The sequence below is a fragment of the Scyliorhinus canicula genome, chromosome 11 (genome assembly GCF_902713615.1).
Source record: "Scyliorhinus canicula chromosome 11, sScyCan1.1, whole genome shotgun sequence".
Lineage (NCBI taxonomy): Eukaryota > Metazoa > Chordata > Chondrichthyes > Carcharhiniformes > Scyliorhinidae > Scyliorhinus > Scyliorhinus canicula.
In genome coordinates, this window is record NC_052156.1 from 154624644 (window position 1) to 154642203 (window position 17560).

Here is a 17560-nt window from a genome sequence, read left to right on the forward strand (position 1 = left end):
CAGCCGCTAGTCCCTCTTCATCTGGGTCCGGAAAAGCTCCTAACACCCTGAAAGAAAGAGGCACCCAGAGGGAAGTTGAGGTGCCCGATTCCTCCTCTCATGTAGCCACTGCAGAAGCTCATCCATGGCTACTGTGGTGTAGTGCAAATTTGTGCACATCTCCAGAAGAATCTGATGGACCAGTATCTCCATGGTGTCCGCCACCCTCCCCATACAGACCTTCATTAGTGTACAAATGGGCACCATTTCAGCCTCAGGCAGACGGCCTCCTCTGCCTCACGTGCCACCTAGTTGGGGGCTTCTGGCACCTCTGCCTGATGTTCTTGGGTTGCTTATTGAATCTACATCATCAGTTGGAAGGCCAAGAGATGCTTGTCATCCGACTTGGACCTGAGAGATGCCTCTTCCCCAGACCTCCTCCTAATGCTGATGGTCCCAGCTGACCATGCTGCAGACACACCTGTGCCGTGACTACCAGAATGCCAGACCCTTCCTACACTAGAAGTGCTACCCACTGAGGTATATGTCTCCGGATTGATGGAGGCACCTGTCTGCTGTGCTGTCCCACAAGTGTGCTTTGGTTATCTGTGATGTCCTTGCTCCTCTGCAGTCTTGCATTGGAGTTGGACAGGTTTCCTGAGCCTCAGGCCTAGCCCTTTTTCTGGCGACAGCTGTAAGTGAGAGAGGAGAGAGCAAGTAAATGTATGTGTTGCCTCCAACATGGACGCGCCCTTGACCCTGAAGTTTCTATCACATGCATGGATCCTTACTAAATGGAGGCCGAAAGCCAATCTCTCCAACTCCGATGGCCTGTCCTGGACCACCCTTGCCAGCTGGCCCTGGGCACCTGACCGCCCTGTTGACTTATTCCCATGTAGGGTTTGTCTCTCAGCTCAACCTCCTCCTCTCATCCACTGAAAAGATGATGTCCTTCCTGGTCTCCGTTTGGTTGAGGAGGACACCCAGGGAGACATTACTGAACCTGGACACCGGAGGTCCCTCTCCTCTTCTGGCCATCTCAATCGGCGAGGTGGGGATGTTGCCGTACAACAACTTTTAAATATTGGACCAGGATGGGATAGCAGGGAGTGTGCCATCCAGCCCGTGCTGCCACACAAAACTTTGGGACCCCCTCCCTCCCCCCAGTACAGATTTAATGACACCACAAATTCCCAGCGGCCTTCACAGTGGGAAAGAATCCCCATCCCTGCCCTCGCAGAACCAAAGAGAGAATTCCACCCTTGGAAAGTGACATTTTCTGAGATTTTGGAGTGGAGTCCACAATCAAATCTGTGCAGGTCTGCAATATTGGACTGATTGGAGAGGACTGTGATTGGCTCCTGATGTGTGCAACTGAATCCTGGATTCCATTTGTCCGCCTTTATTTTTGGAGGAAAGTGAATCTAAACTAGCAGAAAGGATTCAATATTTTGCATCCATGATCATTTACTCATTATACAGCAAGCCCTGTTATTTGAAATCATTTACCATCCATTTTTATTGTGACAGAACAGAAAAATACACAAAACATTTATTATCACCTGCTTTTATAAAGCGTATGAATTGGGCAGCGGAATTTAATAGCAATGAGCTACCTCCTTCAGAAAGTAACAATTAATGATGGGCCACTTATGATCTGCTCTCAGCACTTGTTCAGAAAGCAATGTTGGCATAACAGGACGCTGTCTGTTTTCTGATGGTAGCCATGATGTGGAGATGCCGGTGTTGGACTGGGGTGAGCATAGTAAGAAGTCTGACAACACCAGGTTAAAGTCCAACGTGTTTACACTAACTTTCGGAGCACTGCTGAGGAAGTCCCATTTTCATGCAATTGAACTATTTATGAATGGTCCCATGTGCTAATGAAATAGATTTCAGCCTTGCAGCAACTAAAATGTGGTTTCCTGCCTCCTTCAAATCTTCTATGGCACAGTGGAGACTATTCACAGGGAAAGATTGCTAATGGCAGTCCCCAGAGAGAACAAAAGGTGTGAAAGGCCAAACAGCAGAAAAACTAACATCAGAGGATAAACTGTGACAGATGTAGCTGTGGGGGGAGGGGAAGGGGAAGCAAAGGGAGAAAGGGCAAAGAGAGATGGATAAGATGTTGTGGAGGGGGGAGGATAAATATATATAAAGAAAGTCAGGAAAGAACGAAATGGTAAAAGACAGTTGAAATGAAATGGGATGAAAATAAATGGGTCGAGGTGGGGTAGAGCTGATCATCTGAAGTTGTTGAATTCGATGTCGAGACCGGAAGGCTGTTGCGTGCCTCACCGGAAGATGAGATGTTGTTCCTCCAATTTGCGTTGAGCTTCACTGGAACATTACAGCAAGCCAAGGACATGGTAGCATGGGAGACATGTGAGACATTCAAGACATGTGGGCATGGGAGCAGGGTCTTGTGTTAAAATAGCAAGCAACAGGAAGGTCAGGGTCCTGAATGCACAAAGACCGAAGGTGCTCAGCAAAGCGACCACCCAGTTTGCGTTTGGCCTCTCCGATATATGGGAGACAACATTGGGATCAGCGAATGCAATTGAGCAAATTGAAACGCTGCTTAACCTGGAATGAGTGTTTTGGGCCTGGGATGTTAAGCATGGAAGAGGTAAAGGGGCAGGTGTTACACCTTCTGCAATTGCATAGGAAGGTGCCGTGGGTTATGGGAGAGGTGTTGGGTATGGTAGAGGAGTGGACTAGATTATCTCAGATGGAACGGTCTCTGAAGAATGCTGACAGAGGGAGTGAAGAGAAGATGTGTTTTGTGGTGGCATCACATTGGAGTGGCCTAACCAGAGCTTATCTATCACCGGATTCCCTGTAATTAACTCCTCACCTTTCCCCTTCCCAAGTACCCAGGTGAGTAACTCCATTCATGCTGCTGTAATTCATTGCCAGACGTGAGAGAGTGGACATTAAAGAAAATAAGGATTTGCGGTTAGGTAATTTATCACTACCAAATGTCACAGTTTACATGTGGTAAGAACTGGGCGGCATGGACAGGTTGGACTAAAGGGTCTGTTTTCATGCTGTAAACCTCTATGATAGCAAAACTGGGAAATACAAAATGATGTATCACATGGGCAAATATGGCAGCCATTTTGCAAACAACAGGATCCCATAAACTTAATTATGATGAATGAACTGATAATTTTGTATTGGTTGGAGCACTACACCTATTTACTGATAGCCTGTGTAACATTGATAAGATCCAACCTCGGGAGAAACACAGAGTGAGCATTTGTGCATTTTTACCAGGTTTTTTTTTCACATAAATCCTGAATGATGGTTTTTATCCTGGGCAAATGTGTTTGCGAAATTGTACTGTGGAACGAGACCTTATTGGTAATAAAGCATTGCTTGCAAAAAAAAATCAACACGATGCGTTCATTTCTGCAATGATTGTTTGTGCCGAACTGTGTCCAGTATGCCAGATTTCGAACACTGTCGCTTGTTCTTTTGAAACAGATAAATTACACAGGAGCACGCTTGCCTGAGGGACTCTGTGTCTAGTTCTGTATTTCCCCTTTCTATCACAATAAAAGCGGGTGGTAATAAATGTCTTCAAACATCAGGGCTGGGTGTGTAATGAGTAAATGATGGTGGAAGAGGAATACAAGAAATAAATGATGAATCCTATCTCTGCTGACAAATGACTTTTTGATAAGTTGCCTTGCAATCAAATTAGAAACGCCCTTCTTTATATTGAAACCCCGACTGAACCGTTGAACAGCAATCAAAACAGCAAATAAACTACTCAAAACTATCGTGCCTGAACAAAAATAAGCCTTCAAGCTGAAACAATCAAAAATTGCTATTGATTCTTACAGCTGTTGTGTTCATCTTTATTGATCCAGTAAAGAAAGATAAATCTGGTCCCAAATGAGATTAGTGTACGTCAGTACGTCAGGCAACGAGACCGATTTTGAGCCATTCATCACCGCACGCATTGACCCATGCACCCAAACCAGTTGTGCTGTTCTCTAATCACATTGCCATCGATTTGTATCTAATGCAACAGACCTGGTGTCTGAAAATCATTTACATCCTAAGACTGCTTCCTGCTGTAATGTTGGAGGGGGTGAGGGACGTGCACCTCATTGTAATGTAAATTTTTTCACTTTTTATTCCCCCCACCACAGAGTTCCGAATTTTACAAACTGACCACTGAGCAATACCAGACGGCCGTTAGTGAAGTGGAATCCAAATTCAAGTAAGATCTAAAATTACACTTCGTTATTTTTATGTGTCCTTATTTTGAAACGAGATAAATTTTATGGTACCTTTTAAATGCAATCTGTACACTTCAGTTCATCCAACAATCATGAAGATACTTGCATCATTCCTCATTATATTGATCATTTCCATCGGAAATGAAGCAGCTCAGTTAGCAGCATGGGTGTGTGCACTGCTGCTGAAATTCGCTGCTGCTGCTGTAGAACCAGTGGGGAGGTAATGAGGTAGAACGTGCCCAGCACCCAATCGCTTTATTTCCTTTTCCAAATCTGATTCGGAGAAAACAATCCCTAAAACTCTGAGGTTTAAACCGAAAACGCTGGAACCACATATTAGATCAGTCAGCATCTAAAACAGAATAATTCTAATAGAACTCTTAGTCATCATGCGAGACATGTTACCCATCGTTGCAAATGAATCTCAGTGAATGGTCCCACCCAAGAATTAAACTTCTTTCTTTTTTTTCTGTCCTGTAACAATATCCCCAGTTAAAGCCAAACCAATGATTTGATTCAAACTGGCTGATGTGTATGTTCCCTTTCGGAGAGCTGAAATTCCATTGATAGTTTATACATTGTCTACTGTGATGGCTTTTCTGTACAGTTTCAGTCTTTCATATGTTATAGAATGACATGAAATTCACAGATGAAACAAGCCATTCAGCCCAAATAGTTCATGCTTTTCACAGGGGCAAGGGGCTTTTCACAGTAACTTCATTGAAGCCTACTTGTGACAAGCGATTATTATTTGTGTTTATGCTCCACATGAGGCACCTCCTCCTTCGCCTTCTCCAGTCAATTTCTACTCCCTCTTATTTATCTAGCTTATGTTTAAATACATTACACAGATGGCAGGATGCAGCACTACCCTGCACCCCTTTGTTTCTAATACCTGTTGCAAAGGAGAAAGCTGAATACACGGGACGGACATGTCTTTGGACATAGTCAGTGTGGGTTGGGAATGGTGCAGGCCAGTAAGTCAATCAAATCATTGAGAACGTCAGCATGATCTGCAAACTGAGCTACTGATTTACAATCTACCTGGCATTGAATTTATTTGTTAAAATGTTAAATCTATCATTTATATACATCTAGGTGAAGAATCAAGGCCCATAGTGCAGGATACGTGCAAGATTGAAAAATATAGGCGAGAAGATGAGTTAAATCAAGTAGCAGTTTGAGTTTTAAGAGCTTGTGGATTGGAAGAGGAAGGAGAGACTGAAGAAGGTGCGGAGCTCCACATTTTTGAGGTCCTAGGAAAGTGTGAGCTAGGACAGTGCAAGAGATCTTGATTTTAACACAATGAGCATGTAGGAGGAAACAGAACACACAAGGTGATGTATTTGAAGCTTAGGAGAAGCCATTGAGGAAATACAATTTCCCAACAAACACAACTGGTAACAATGTTCTCATGCACCATGAATATAGTGCTGCTGTCTTTTTCCTCCACTTAAATGAGTAATGTTGTGCAATACCTTTTGTGTTGATATCATATTTGTATAAAAGCAAGGGCTGTATCATATATCTAGAGAACTGGAGTTAATCATTAAATGCAACCGCACTGACAGCATTTGATGTAATGTAAATCATAGCTAGCAAGAATGTGCATGTTAATCTCATAGGCAGCCATCCCTCCAGAAACCGAGTGGGTTATTCTTGTGCACATAAAAACATTTCCATTATATAAAGGGTCAATTAGCTGTCTGGACCCGACTGTCTGAACCAATAGACCATATTACTTAATGTAAATCCATCTTATTTAGTACTATTCAGGCTTTATGAGATAATATGTACAGATGTAACTCTTTAAATAATAAAAGCACCATGAGGAATTTTGAGATTTGTTATTTATCAGTGTTTCCTCAGATATTCCTGAGGCAATCCTAGTCATTTTCATGGAAAGAGCAATATGTGAGGAGCAACTTTTGTCCATTGAAGCACTGGATGATAGCTTGATGAAATAAACAGTACACAGAAGGGTTCTTTATGGTTTGAAAGTTGCATTAAACACGGCAGCTATTGAGAATAAAACTCAACGTACTGAATATCTTTTGATTCTCTTTCAAATGTTATTGTAAACGTCTACAGTATTTTGTAAAAATGCATTTTTGCATTGAATGTACTGGGCTTTGCATTATTCGGTATAGTTTTCGATTTACCCCTACCTTTCTTGTAGAAACTTCGTAGTAAAGGTTGGGTATTTGCAGAGGGAAAGGGAGAGTCACCTGACATGTGCACAGGATTCTTAAACATGTATATTTCTTGAGATAGATACTGATTCCTAATGTCGAAGAACCAGTAGAGCAGGAAAAGGTCTTTTGAAGAGTCCAGACTGCACTCTGCACAAAACACGACATGGCCTGCTCAATGTTTCCAGCATTTTCTGTTTCGCAACGTCCAGCAGTATCTTTTACTGTTTTGTAATTCTTTTTACCTGAGCCACAAAATCATGTCACACTTTGTTTTCATAACAGGTTGTCTTTTTTAGATAAGGCTGTTACAAACCCCCAAAGTGAAACATTGATTTGGAAGGTAGAATGTGTGGGTTAGGTCAGGCAGGTGATTTTGAAGGTAATTCATGGACAGCTGTAAATATCAGGAAATTTCTTGGAAGCACTGGTCTGAAAATCAAGTTTGTCCACCGGATACGTTTACTTTTTCAAAAGAAATTCCAAGTAAGGAACAATTTAGCGTTGCTAATCAACCTACCCTGCACATCGTTTTTGTGGTTTGTGGGGGTGAGACCCATGCAGACATGGGGAGAACCCGGGTCCTCGGTGCCGTGAGGCAGGAGTGCTAACCATGGCACCACCATGTTGTTCCTTTGTTTTTAAATTTAGAGTACCCAATTAAGGGGCAATTTAGCGTGGCCAATCCACCTGCCCTGCACATCTTTGGGTTGTGGGGGTGAAACCCACACAGACACGGGGAGAATGTGCAAACTCCACACGGACAGTGACCCAGAGCCGGGATTCGAACCCGGGTCCTCATTCCAAAAAATCACTCTGATAGGGATCCCACACTTACTGATGTTAACAATCTCAAATTTTTTTCTCCTGTCAGTCTTCTCTTTTGAAATAATTTCTAAAAACACAAAGGAAGCGTGCGGATTAATTTCTTAATTTCCAGGATTTTTTGCCGTCAAAGAGTAGAGGACTATACGATGGATGGGCATTTCCTCTTTGTGAAACTGGCAATATGCTCCCACCCAAACAAAACTTTGTGTCTGCAGGGTAGCAGTCACACTTATTTTATTCTCTTTGCATCCCTTGCGAACAAAGCAGTATTATTTTTTTTTTAATTTAGAGTACCCAATTAATTTTTTCCAATTAAGGGGCAATTTTAGCATGGCCAATCCACCTGGCTTGCCCATTTTTGGGTTGTGGGGGCAAAACCCACACAAACACGGGGAGAATGTGCAAACTCCACACTGACAGTGACCCAGAGGCGGGATTGAACCTGGGACTTCGGCGCTGTGAGGCTGCAGTGCTAACCCACTGCGCCACCGTGCTGCCCTACAAAGCAGTATCATAATCAGATGCAAGAATCATATTCTGCAATAAAGACCATTGCAGGCCATACCAAAAGCCGAAATTGGAAGTTTGAACACGTTTAACCACCTGAATATATCTAACTTCCTTAATGCCAACAATTTATGTAGTTTCCAATAACTATACACATTTTAAAAATGGGAGTTGCAAAGTGAAACTTCAATTCACTTAACATTGAGTTAAATCAAATCAGGGAGCCAAATTGTCAGCAAACCCAGTCAGAGGCATCAACCACTGCAGCCTATTCAATTCTAGTTCATCAATAATGTTTTCTTGAGGTACTGTCGAGATCGGCTGAATATTTGAGTTAAAAGTGCACTTTTCCCCTAATGTCCTCATTTTTCACAGTAATGAAATGAAAATCGCTTATTGTCACGAGTAGACTTCAATGAAGTTACTGTGAAAAGCCCCTAGTCGCCACATTCCGGCGCCTGTCCCGGGAGGCTGGTACGGGAATCGAACCGTGCTGCTGGCCTGCTTGGTCTGCTTTAAAAGCCAGCGATTTAGCCTTGTGAGCTAAACCAGCCCCTATACCAGTACAATACGAGCATTGAAAATTCAAGTCATTATTTGAACACAGTATTTAAATATTGTAAATAATGACAAAAACATTTTAATCTGGCTTAATCCTGATATTCTTTGAACCAGGGTTCTGCATGTCAGAAGTGTCATGCCTATTAAGTCAAATGGCCGAAAAGTATTAGCTTTATATTAAAATCTGATTTTCTTTTTTCCTTCTATTTTTTTAAACAATTCATACAATGAAAGCTGAAAAAGACTTCTGAAGATTGGGGTTTTCAAATGGTTATTCAGGCAAATTCATCTGGGGCTCGCCATGTAAACATCTTGACTTCAATGTGCTCAATATAGAGCAGGTAACGTGGGTTTCTCAGTCTTTTTATGTGGAATGCCTCACATAAGGTGATGATACTGTCAAACTCACAACTAAGTGAAAATGAATGACTCCAACTTAGAAACACTGCTGAACCAATACACTCTATTTTAATAACAGTCAAAATGATTTGAAACAGTTGCAATAAACGGATGGTAATTTCTTTTTGTGCCTTTACAATTCTTTTGTAAAAGAGTCTAGATGAGTCTATCTGAAAAGTAAAGTGTATTCTACGACCATTTAATAGGGCCCTTTATTAAAATTTGATGCATGTATACGATTCTGAGCTATTTAAAAATGAGCTGAAATCAATAGAAAATCTGGATAGGGTTTTAAAAAATGACCCCACGCACTGCTGCAGTGAAAATCCCCAGCTTTTAGCAGAAAGCTTAATGAAGAAGAAAGCCCATCAAATCTGTGAGTGGATGCAAAGTGTGCTGGATCCCGGCATTCGAATCCTGAGAGAGCTGTTATTGCACAGAGGCCATCGTGATTTCATTTCCTGCACTTTATTGCTCTATTTTATAGGGGAATAAAATAGTCAAGTGCAATGTGTTTCATATGCTGCGAATGATGGAGTGCTAAGGTGTATTATAATTAGCAACATTGCCCAAACTTCAGCATTAAACAGTAGATTAAGAATAATGGCTAACCTGGAATTCATTGTGAGGCAATGAATTACGTCACAACCTGCAAACAGTAAGAGGAGGTCCTCGTGATGAATATCTGCCCCATGATGTTATCTGCAGGCTTCATAACACTCCCTGGTATCCATGCTTACTTTACTGACGTGTTCAGTGTGATTTTATTTTTGTTTTCATCCAAGCTCATACATTTTAAAATTAGCTTCAGCTCTTATGAACACCAATCATAGTGGGGGCGGGTGCAATTAAGGTATTTCAGACAAGGGTTAGACCGAAAAAGAAGAATATGCAGGGTTGTGGGGGAGAAAAGAGGGAAATGGCTCATTCGGCGAGGCACTGCAGACACAGTGGGCCGAATGGCCTCCGACACCAACGATGCTGTGAGACAAAGCATGCAAGTGACACAGCGGTAAAAGACGAGGTATCAAGTGCTTTGGTTAATTATTGAATTCTCTGCTGTTAGCAGCCTGTAGGCTTCTTGCACATTTAAGTCGAGGTGTTTTCAGGTTTAAAAAAATAAATATTCTGATGGCAGATTACGGGACAAACGATTTTTGCTCAACTCGTTCCCTGAAGGCAGTGGCAACCTCCCAGTCACCCAAGTTGCTATTCCTCGTGTGTGAGTTTAGATGTTGAATGTCAGCAGGTTATTCAACCATGCGGCAGCACCACAGTTGAGCCTGACCTGCCTTCGGCCAACCTTGCCTTCCAGCCATCGTTGTGGGAAGCAGTAATCAGGGGCAGAAATCCTTATCCAATTGTACCATCCTGCTGCAGTGTTCATCAGCACAATCTGCATGGCTCTTCTGGCCATTTGAGTGAACCCCAGATAGATTGTTTCTGAGGAGAACGACTGCGATGCACGCATTCTACGTCATTGTCAGCCTGTAATTAGATTTTTTTCAAACAATTTATTACACTTGTCTGTCCTTTTTTTTAAAATTAACTTCTTTTGCTCCTACTACATTTGCACCTTGCAGTTTGTGCATGACCTCGTGCAGCCATGGGGCAAGGAAGGCCATTTCCTTTCAGGCTTTTGACAGTGACATCTTTAGAAAGCACCAGAAGGCAGTGTTGTAAGGCTCCCTGGCCCTGAACCTCTGATTAGCATTTGCTGAGATTGATAATTCAGTTTAAGGAGAGGTAAACGAGGCACTCTCCCATGTGTGATTGCTCCGCTGTATATTCTATATTTCCATTCTTTAAAGGGTGAAGTGGTTTCAGCCAATTGAAGGTAAACTAGCCGTCGCTGTTTTTTTTTCTACTCTCGACATAAACATTATTAAAATATTATTATGACGTGCTGTAGTTGCACAGATTAGATTTCCCCATAGATAGATTAAGAGCAGAGACATCAGATTGAAACAGGCACATTTCCTAAATGGATCGAAAAGTTTGCACAGCATGCTTGATAAAACATGATAGTACAAAAGAGCGGCCTGGGTGTCGGTTTCAGCTCTTAGTGATTGATTAGATTCAAGGTTCTTGACCTCTTTTTCTTGTGTAATTGGTGAAGTGGCAACTACCAGAAAGGATGGCTGATTTAGAGGTTTTGACGTACCCTAGACCTCAGCAACATCCCGATAATTGCATTTCAGACAGAACCTGTTTAATGCAATTAAGCTACTGATGCCTTTTATAAAAGTTTCCATCGCCCATCAAATTAGATGTTGCAACAAGCTTTGTTTAATTGTAGCTTCCATTGATGGATTAATATGATTTCTGAGGGATGTCTGTTCTGTTCAAATAATGAAATAATTTAGCCTGAGATTTTTTTTGACCTTTCCCTCAGACTTTTTGTAGGTATGTACGGCCAGGTCACTGGCACTGAGTCTGGCTCTGGGGCTCAGAAGGGAAGGGGGAGAATAGAAAAGCAATAGTAATAGGAGATTCAATGGTTAGGGGAATCAATAGGAGATTCTGTGGTTGCGAGTGAGACTCCCGGGTGCCAGGGCCAGGATGTCTCGGATCGTGTCTTCAGGATCCTGAAGGGGGGAGGGTGAGCAGCCAGAAATCGTGGTGCACATTGGTTCCAACGACATACGTAGGACAAGCAGGACGGTTGCATCTGAACCAGAGGGGCACCAATATCCTGGGAGGGAGGTTTTCTAGTACTCTTCGGGAGGGTTTAAACTAATTTGGCAGGGGAATGGGAACCGGATTTGTAGTCCAGCAACTAAGGTAGCCGATATTCAGGACGCCAAAGCGTGTAGTGAGGCAGTGGGGAAGGGAACACTGACAAAGGAGAGTACTTGCAGGTACGGAGATGGGTTGAAGTGTGTATACTTCAACGCAAGAAGCATCAGGAATAAGGTGGGTGAACCTAAGGCATGGATCGGTACTTGGGGCAACGATGTGGTGGCCATCACGGAAACTTGGATAGAAGAGGGGCACAAATGGTTGTTGGAGGTCCCTGGTTCGATTCCCGGCTGGGTCACTGTCTGTGTGGAGTCTGCACGTCCTCCCCCTGTGTGCGTGGGTTTCCTCCGGGTGCTCCGGTTTCCTCCCACAGTCCAAAGATGTGCGGGTTAGGTGGATTGGCCATGCTAAATTGCCCGTAGTGTCCTAATAAATGTAAGGTTAAGGCGGGGGGGGGGGGGGGGGGGGGGGGGTTGTTGGGTTACGGGTATTTGGTGGATATGTGGGTTTGAGTAGGGTGATCATGGCTCGGCACAACATTGAGGGCCGAAGGGCCTGTTCTGTGCTGTACTGTTCTATCTATGTTCTATGGTTATAGATGTTTCAATAAGATTAGGGAGGGTGGTAAAAGGTGGGGGTGGCATTGTTAATTAGAGATAGTATAACAGCTGCAGAAAGGCAGTTCGAGCAGGATCTGCCTACTGAGGTAGTATAGGTTCAAGTCAGAAATAGGAAAGGAGCAGTCACCTTGTTGGGAGTTTTCTATAGGCCCCCCAAGAGCATCAGAGATGTGGAGAAACAGATTGGGAAACAGATTTTGGAAAGCTGCCGAAGTCACAGGGTAGTAGTCATGGGTGATTTCAACTTCCCAAACATTGAGTGGAAATTCTTTAGATCAAATAGTTTGGATGGGGTGGTGTTTGTGCAGTGTGTCCAGGAAGCTTTTTTAACACAGTATGTAAATTGTCCGACCAGAGGGGAGGCCATATTGGATTTGGTACTTGGTAATGAACCAGGGCAAGTGATAGATTTGTTAGTGGGGGAGCATTTTGGAGATAGTGACCACAATTCTGTGACTTTCATTTAGTAATGGAGAGGGATAGGTGCGTGCAACAGGGCAAGGTTTACAATTAGGGGAAGGGTAAATACGATGCTGTCAGACAAGAATTGAAGTGCATAAGTTGGGAACATAGGCTGTCAGGGAAGGACACAAGTGAAATGTGGAACTTGTTCAAGGAACAGGTATTACGTTTCCTTGATATGTATGTCCCTATCAGGCAGGGAAGAGATGGTCGAGTGAGTGAACCATGGTTGAAAGAGAGGTTGAATGTCTTGATAAGAGGAAGAAGGAGACTTATGTAAGGCTGAGGAAACAAGGTTCAGACAGGGCGCTGGAGGGATACAAGATAGCCAGGAGGGAACGGAAGAAAGGGATTAGGAGAGCTAAGAGAGGGCATGAAAAATCTTTGGCAGGTAGGATTAAGGAAAACCCCAAGGCCTTTTACACTTATGTGAGAAATATGAGAATGACTCGAGTGAGGATAGGTCCGATCAAGGACAGTAGTGGAAGATTGTGAATTGAGTCTGAAGAGATAGGAGAGGTTTTAAACGAGTACTTTTCTTCAGTATTTACAAACGAGAGGGGCCATATTGTTGGAGAGGACAGTGTGAAACAGACTGGTAAGCTCGAGGAGATACTTGTTAGGAAGGAAGATGTGTTGGGCATTTTGAAAAACTTGAGGATAGACCAGTACCCCGGGCCTGACGGGATATATCCAAGGATTCTATGGTAAGCAAGAGATGAAATTGCAGAGCCGTTGGCAATGATCTTTTCGTCCTCACTGTCAACAGGGGTGGTACCAGGGGATTGGAGAATGGCAAATGTCATGCTCCTGTTCAAAAAGGGGAATAGGGATAACCCTGGGAATTACATGCCAGTTAGTCTTACTTCTGTAGTAGGCAAAGTAATCGAAAGGGTACTGAGGGATAGGATTTCGGAGCATCTGGAAAGACACTGCTTGATTAGGGATAGTCGGCACGGCTTTGTGAGGGGTAGGTTTTGCCTTACAAGTCTTATTGAATTCTTTGAGGATGTGACCAAGCATGTGGATGAAGGTAAAGCAGTGGATGTAGTGTACATGGATTTTAGTCAGGCATTTGATAAGGCTCCCCATGGTAGGCTTATGCAGAAAGTAAGGAGGCATGGGATAGTGGGAAATTTGGCCAGTTGGATAACAAACTGGCTAACCAATAGAAGTCAGAGAGTGGTGGTGGATGGCAAATATTCAGCCTGGAGCCCAGTTACCAGTGGCGTACTGCAGGGATCAGTTCTGGGTCCTCTGCTGTTTGTGATTTTCATTAATGACTTGGATGAGTGAGATGAAGGGTGTGTCAGCAAATTTGCAGATGATACGAAGATTGGTGGAGTTGTGGATAGTGAGGAGGGCTGTTGTCGGCTGCAAAGAGACATAGATAGGATGCAGAGCTGGGCTGAGAAGTGGCAGATGGAGTTTAACCCTGAAAAGTGTGAGGTTGTCCATTTTGGAAGGACAAAAGTGAATGCGGAATACAGGGTTAACGGTAGGGTTCTTGGCAATGTGGAGGAGCAGAGAGATCTTGGGGTCTATGTTCATAGATCTTTTAAAGTTGCCACTCAAGTGGATAGAGCTGTGAAGAAGGCCTATGGTGTGCTAGCATTCATTAGCAGAGGGATTGAATTTAAGAGCCGTGAGGTGATGATGCAGCTGCACAAAACCTTGGTCAGGCCACATTTGGAGTACTGTGTGCAGTTCTGGTCGCCTCATTTTAGGAAGGATGTGGAAGCTTTGGAAAAGGTGCTAAGGAGATTTACCAGGATGTTGCCTGGGATGGAGAGTAGGTCTTATGAGGAAAGGTTGAGGGTGCGAGGCCTTTTCTCATTAGAACGGAGAAGGATGAGGGGCGACTTGATAGAGGTTTATAAGGTGATCAGGGGAATAGATAGAGTAGACAGTCAGAGACTTTTTCCCCGGGTGGAACAAACCATTGCAAGGGGACATAAATTTAAGGTGAATGGTGGAAGATATAGGGGGGATGTCAGAGGTAGGTTCTTTACCCAGAGAGTAGTGGGGGCATGGAATGCACTGCCTGTGGAAGTAGTTGAGTCGGGAACATTAGGGACCTTCAAGCGGCTATTGGATAGGTACATGGATTACGGTCGAATGATGGAGTGTAGATTAATTTGTTCTTAAGGGCAGCACGGTAGCATTGTGGATAGCACAATTGCTTCACAGCTCCAGAGTCCTAGGTTCTATTCCGGCTTGGGTCACTGTCTGTGCGGAGTCTGCACATCCTCCCCGTGTGTGCGTGGGTTTCCTCCGGGTGCTCCGGTTTCCTACCACAGTCCAAAGATGTGCAGGTTAGGTGGATTGGCCATGATAAATTGCTCTTAGCGTCCAAAATTCCCCTTAGTGTTTGGTGAGGTTACTGGGTTATGGGGATAGGGGGGGAGGTGTTGACCTTGGGTGGGGTGCTCTTTCCAAGAGCCAGTACAGACTCGATGGGCCGAATGGCCTCCTGCACTGTAAATTCTGTGATAATCTATGATTAATCTAGGACAAAGGTTCGGCACAACATCGTGGGCTGAAGGGCCTGTTCTGTGTTGTATTTTTCTATGTTCTACTCTTCCAATAACCATGCCTTAGTAGCCACTTAATCCAATTTAATCCAAAAAAATTAACAGACTTGTATTTACGGACAGACTAAATCTGAATACCAAAAATAAAAACATTACTCTTCATATTTTAAGTGGTTGAGAAACCGCTTGCCTTGGATGGGGTGGAGCATGCAACTTCACAGCTGCGTCTGGTCCTGTAGACATGGGGCACAGTTTCCAGTGGGAACCATTGAATTGATGATGAGTGGAGAGTACCTGTCATTGTTAAAACTATTGCCGAGGGACATTGAAGCCACTCATTGCGTCCTCGCTGCGAAACCAAAACCATCCCAATCTTTTTGGGTTTTTAACACCAGCTTGTTTGAACATGAAGCATCCCATGGAACTGTTTCCGTACACATGTAAAACAGGAATTGGGGACGGGACAAATCTACAAAATCTTTGCATGAGTCTTAATGCGTGGTAGCTTGATATCTTGGAGGGGGATATTCTTGTACTTCAGCATTCCAGTCCTTTTAACCCTAATCTGTATGGCAAGAACAGCATGGTAGAATATCGATTGGCACAATCCACTGCATTTCTGACATGTTTGTTCCTGGAGCTGAAATAACCCAGGCCTCACGGTAGCGCTCTCATGAATACATTCCTATTGCAAAATGCCATCAGCGCCCATCCACCTTCCACCCCCCCCCCCCCCAAAAAACCCAAGTCTCCATCAATTGCGTTTCACACTTAATTTTCTAAATTGGTACGTCTGGTCCTGCCAAAACGATTCAGTGCACCTTCAGATAATGCACTTGTGAAGTTGGTGATTTGTAATTTGTCAATACTAAACTCAAGTCAAGTAAAATGGATACAGTAAGTACTTTCTCATTAAATGCTGGGTTAATTTTTGAAAATTGTCACTGAGCTATAAACTCAAACCGGCAGCTACAGAGGGACAAACCAAAGTGCACAACTCATGTGGGGTCTTCATCAGAGCAAACATAAACCTCTCAATATTGCATAGAATTTACAACACTGATAGCCTATTCGGCTCAACTGATCAATGTCGATCAAACCACACGAGCTTCCTCCCACCCCAGCTCGTTTAACCAAACCCTTTTCCCTTCTTCGTTGTGCATATCTAACGGCCCCTTAAATGCATCTCTGCTATTTGACTCGGTGCCTCCTGTGAGCAAGTTCCACATTCTGAACGCTATACGACAAAAGAAATATCTCCTGAATTCCTGATTGGATCATGAACCTTAGTTTTCTCTTTTTCAGATACTGGTGGATCTGTTGTGTATTACCAATACTTTCTGTTCTAACTTCATCTTCCAGCATTTTAATTTTTGCTTTCTTTATAGTATTAGAAGTGCAACATTAAATCTTATATTCCACACAAGAGAAATAAAACTGATCACAGTGGTGATAAAAGTAAAGTGTGAATGCTGAAAATAAGACATAGAAATAACAGGTGTTGTGAAAAATATAAGGCAGGTTTATATTCTTTCCCATGGATTTAGCTAAAAATAACCGTGTTTTCTTTGCTGCGTGTTTCACACATCATTTTCCAAATTGGTACGTCGGGTCCTGCCAAACGGTTCAGTGCACCTTCAGGCAATACACTGTAAAGAAGGTGAAACCCTTTGTCGCACACATGCCTGCTCTCAATATCATCAGCACGTGTACTTATTTAACACCTTTAATATAATTAAATGCCCCAAGCTGCTTCAAGAGAATGCTGTGACCCAAAATTTGACATCAGTTCACATAACTGTGTTCTACCGTGGGCAACACGGTAGCACACGTGGCTAGCACTGTGGCTTCACAGCGCCAGGGTCCCAGGTTCAATTCCTCACTGGGTCACTGCGCGGAGTCTGCACGTTCTCCCCGTGTCTGCGTGGGTTTCCTCCGGGTGCTCCGGTTTCCTCCCACAGTCCAAAGACGTGCAGTTAGGCGGATTGGCCATGATAAATTGCTCTTCGTGTCCAAAAAGGTTAGGTGGGGTTATGGGGATAGGGTGGAAGTGAGGTCTTAAGTGGGGTCGGTGCAGACTCGATGAGCCGAATGGCCTTGTTCTACACTGTATGTTCTATGTATAAGGAGACATTGGAGCAGATGGCCAAAAGCTTGGTCAATGTGGTAGATCTTAAAGGAGAGAAGAGATCGAGCTTGGGAAGTTTGGAAAGGGGATTTCAGAACTTGGGCAACCAACGGCACAGTTATCACTGTTGGAATGGCCAAAATGGCTTGTGGTCAGATACTCCTCTTGGATGTCGAGTGCACGAAGGTTGTGAAAATTTTAGTTCAGCCTCAGATTGTTGCAGGAGAGGGATGGAATCGGTGACTCGATTTTGTGACAGGAACCTAAGACGTAGTTTCAGTTCTCTGACTGTTTCGTTGGAGGAAACTTCTCGCCCAGTTGGCCAGCAGTGCAGAGGTCAAGAGAGGTAGTGGTG

The 17560-nt window shown here is 43.6% G+C and overlaps 1 protein-coding gene across 2 annotated transcripts in view; it reads left to right on the forward strand.

The window, feature by feature from the left end:
* The window catches only part of chchd3a (coiled-coil-helix-coiled-coil-helix domain containing 3a), a 320225-nt gene that overhangs the window by 271236 nt on the left and 31429 nt on the right, over positions 1–17560 (forward strand). For both annotated transcript variants that reach the window (XM_038811813.1, XM_038811814.1), the window contains one exon: positions 4143–4213. In XM_038811813.1, coding sequence (XP_038667741.1) covers positions 4143–4213 — 71 coding nt within the window. The remainder of the gene's footprint in view (positions 1–4142; positions 4214–17560) is intronic.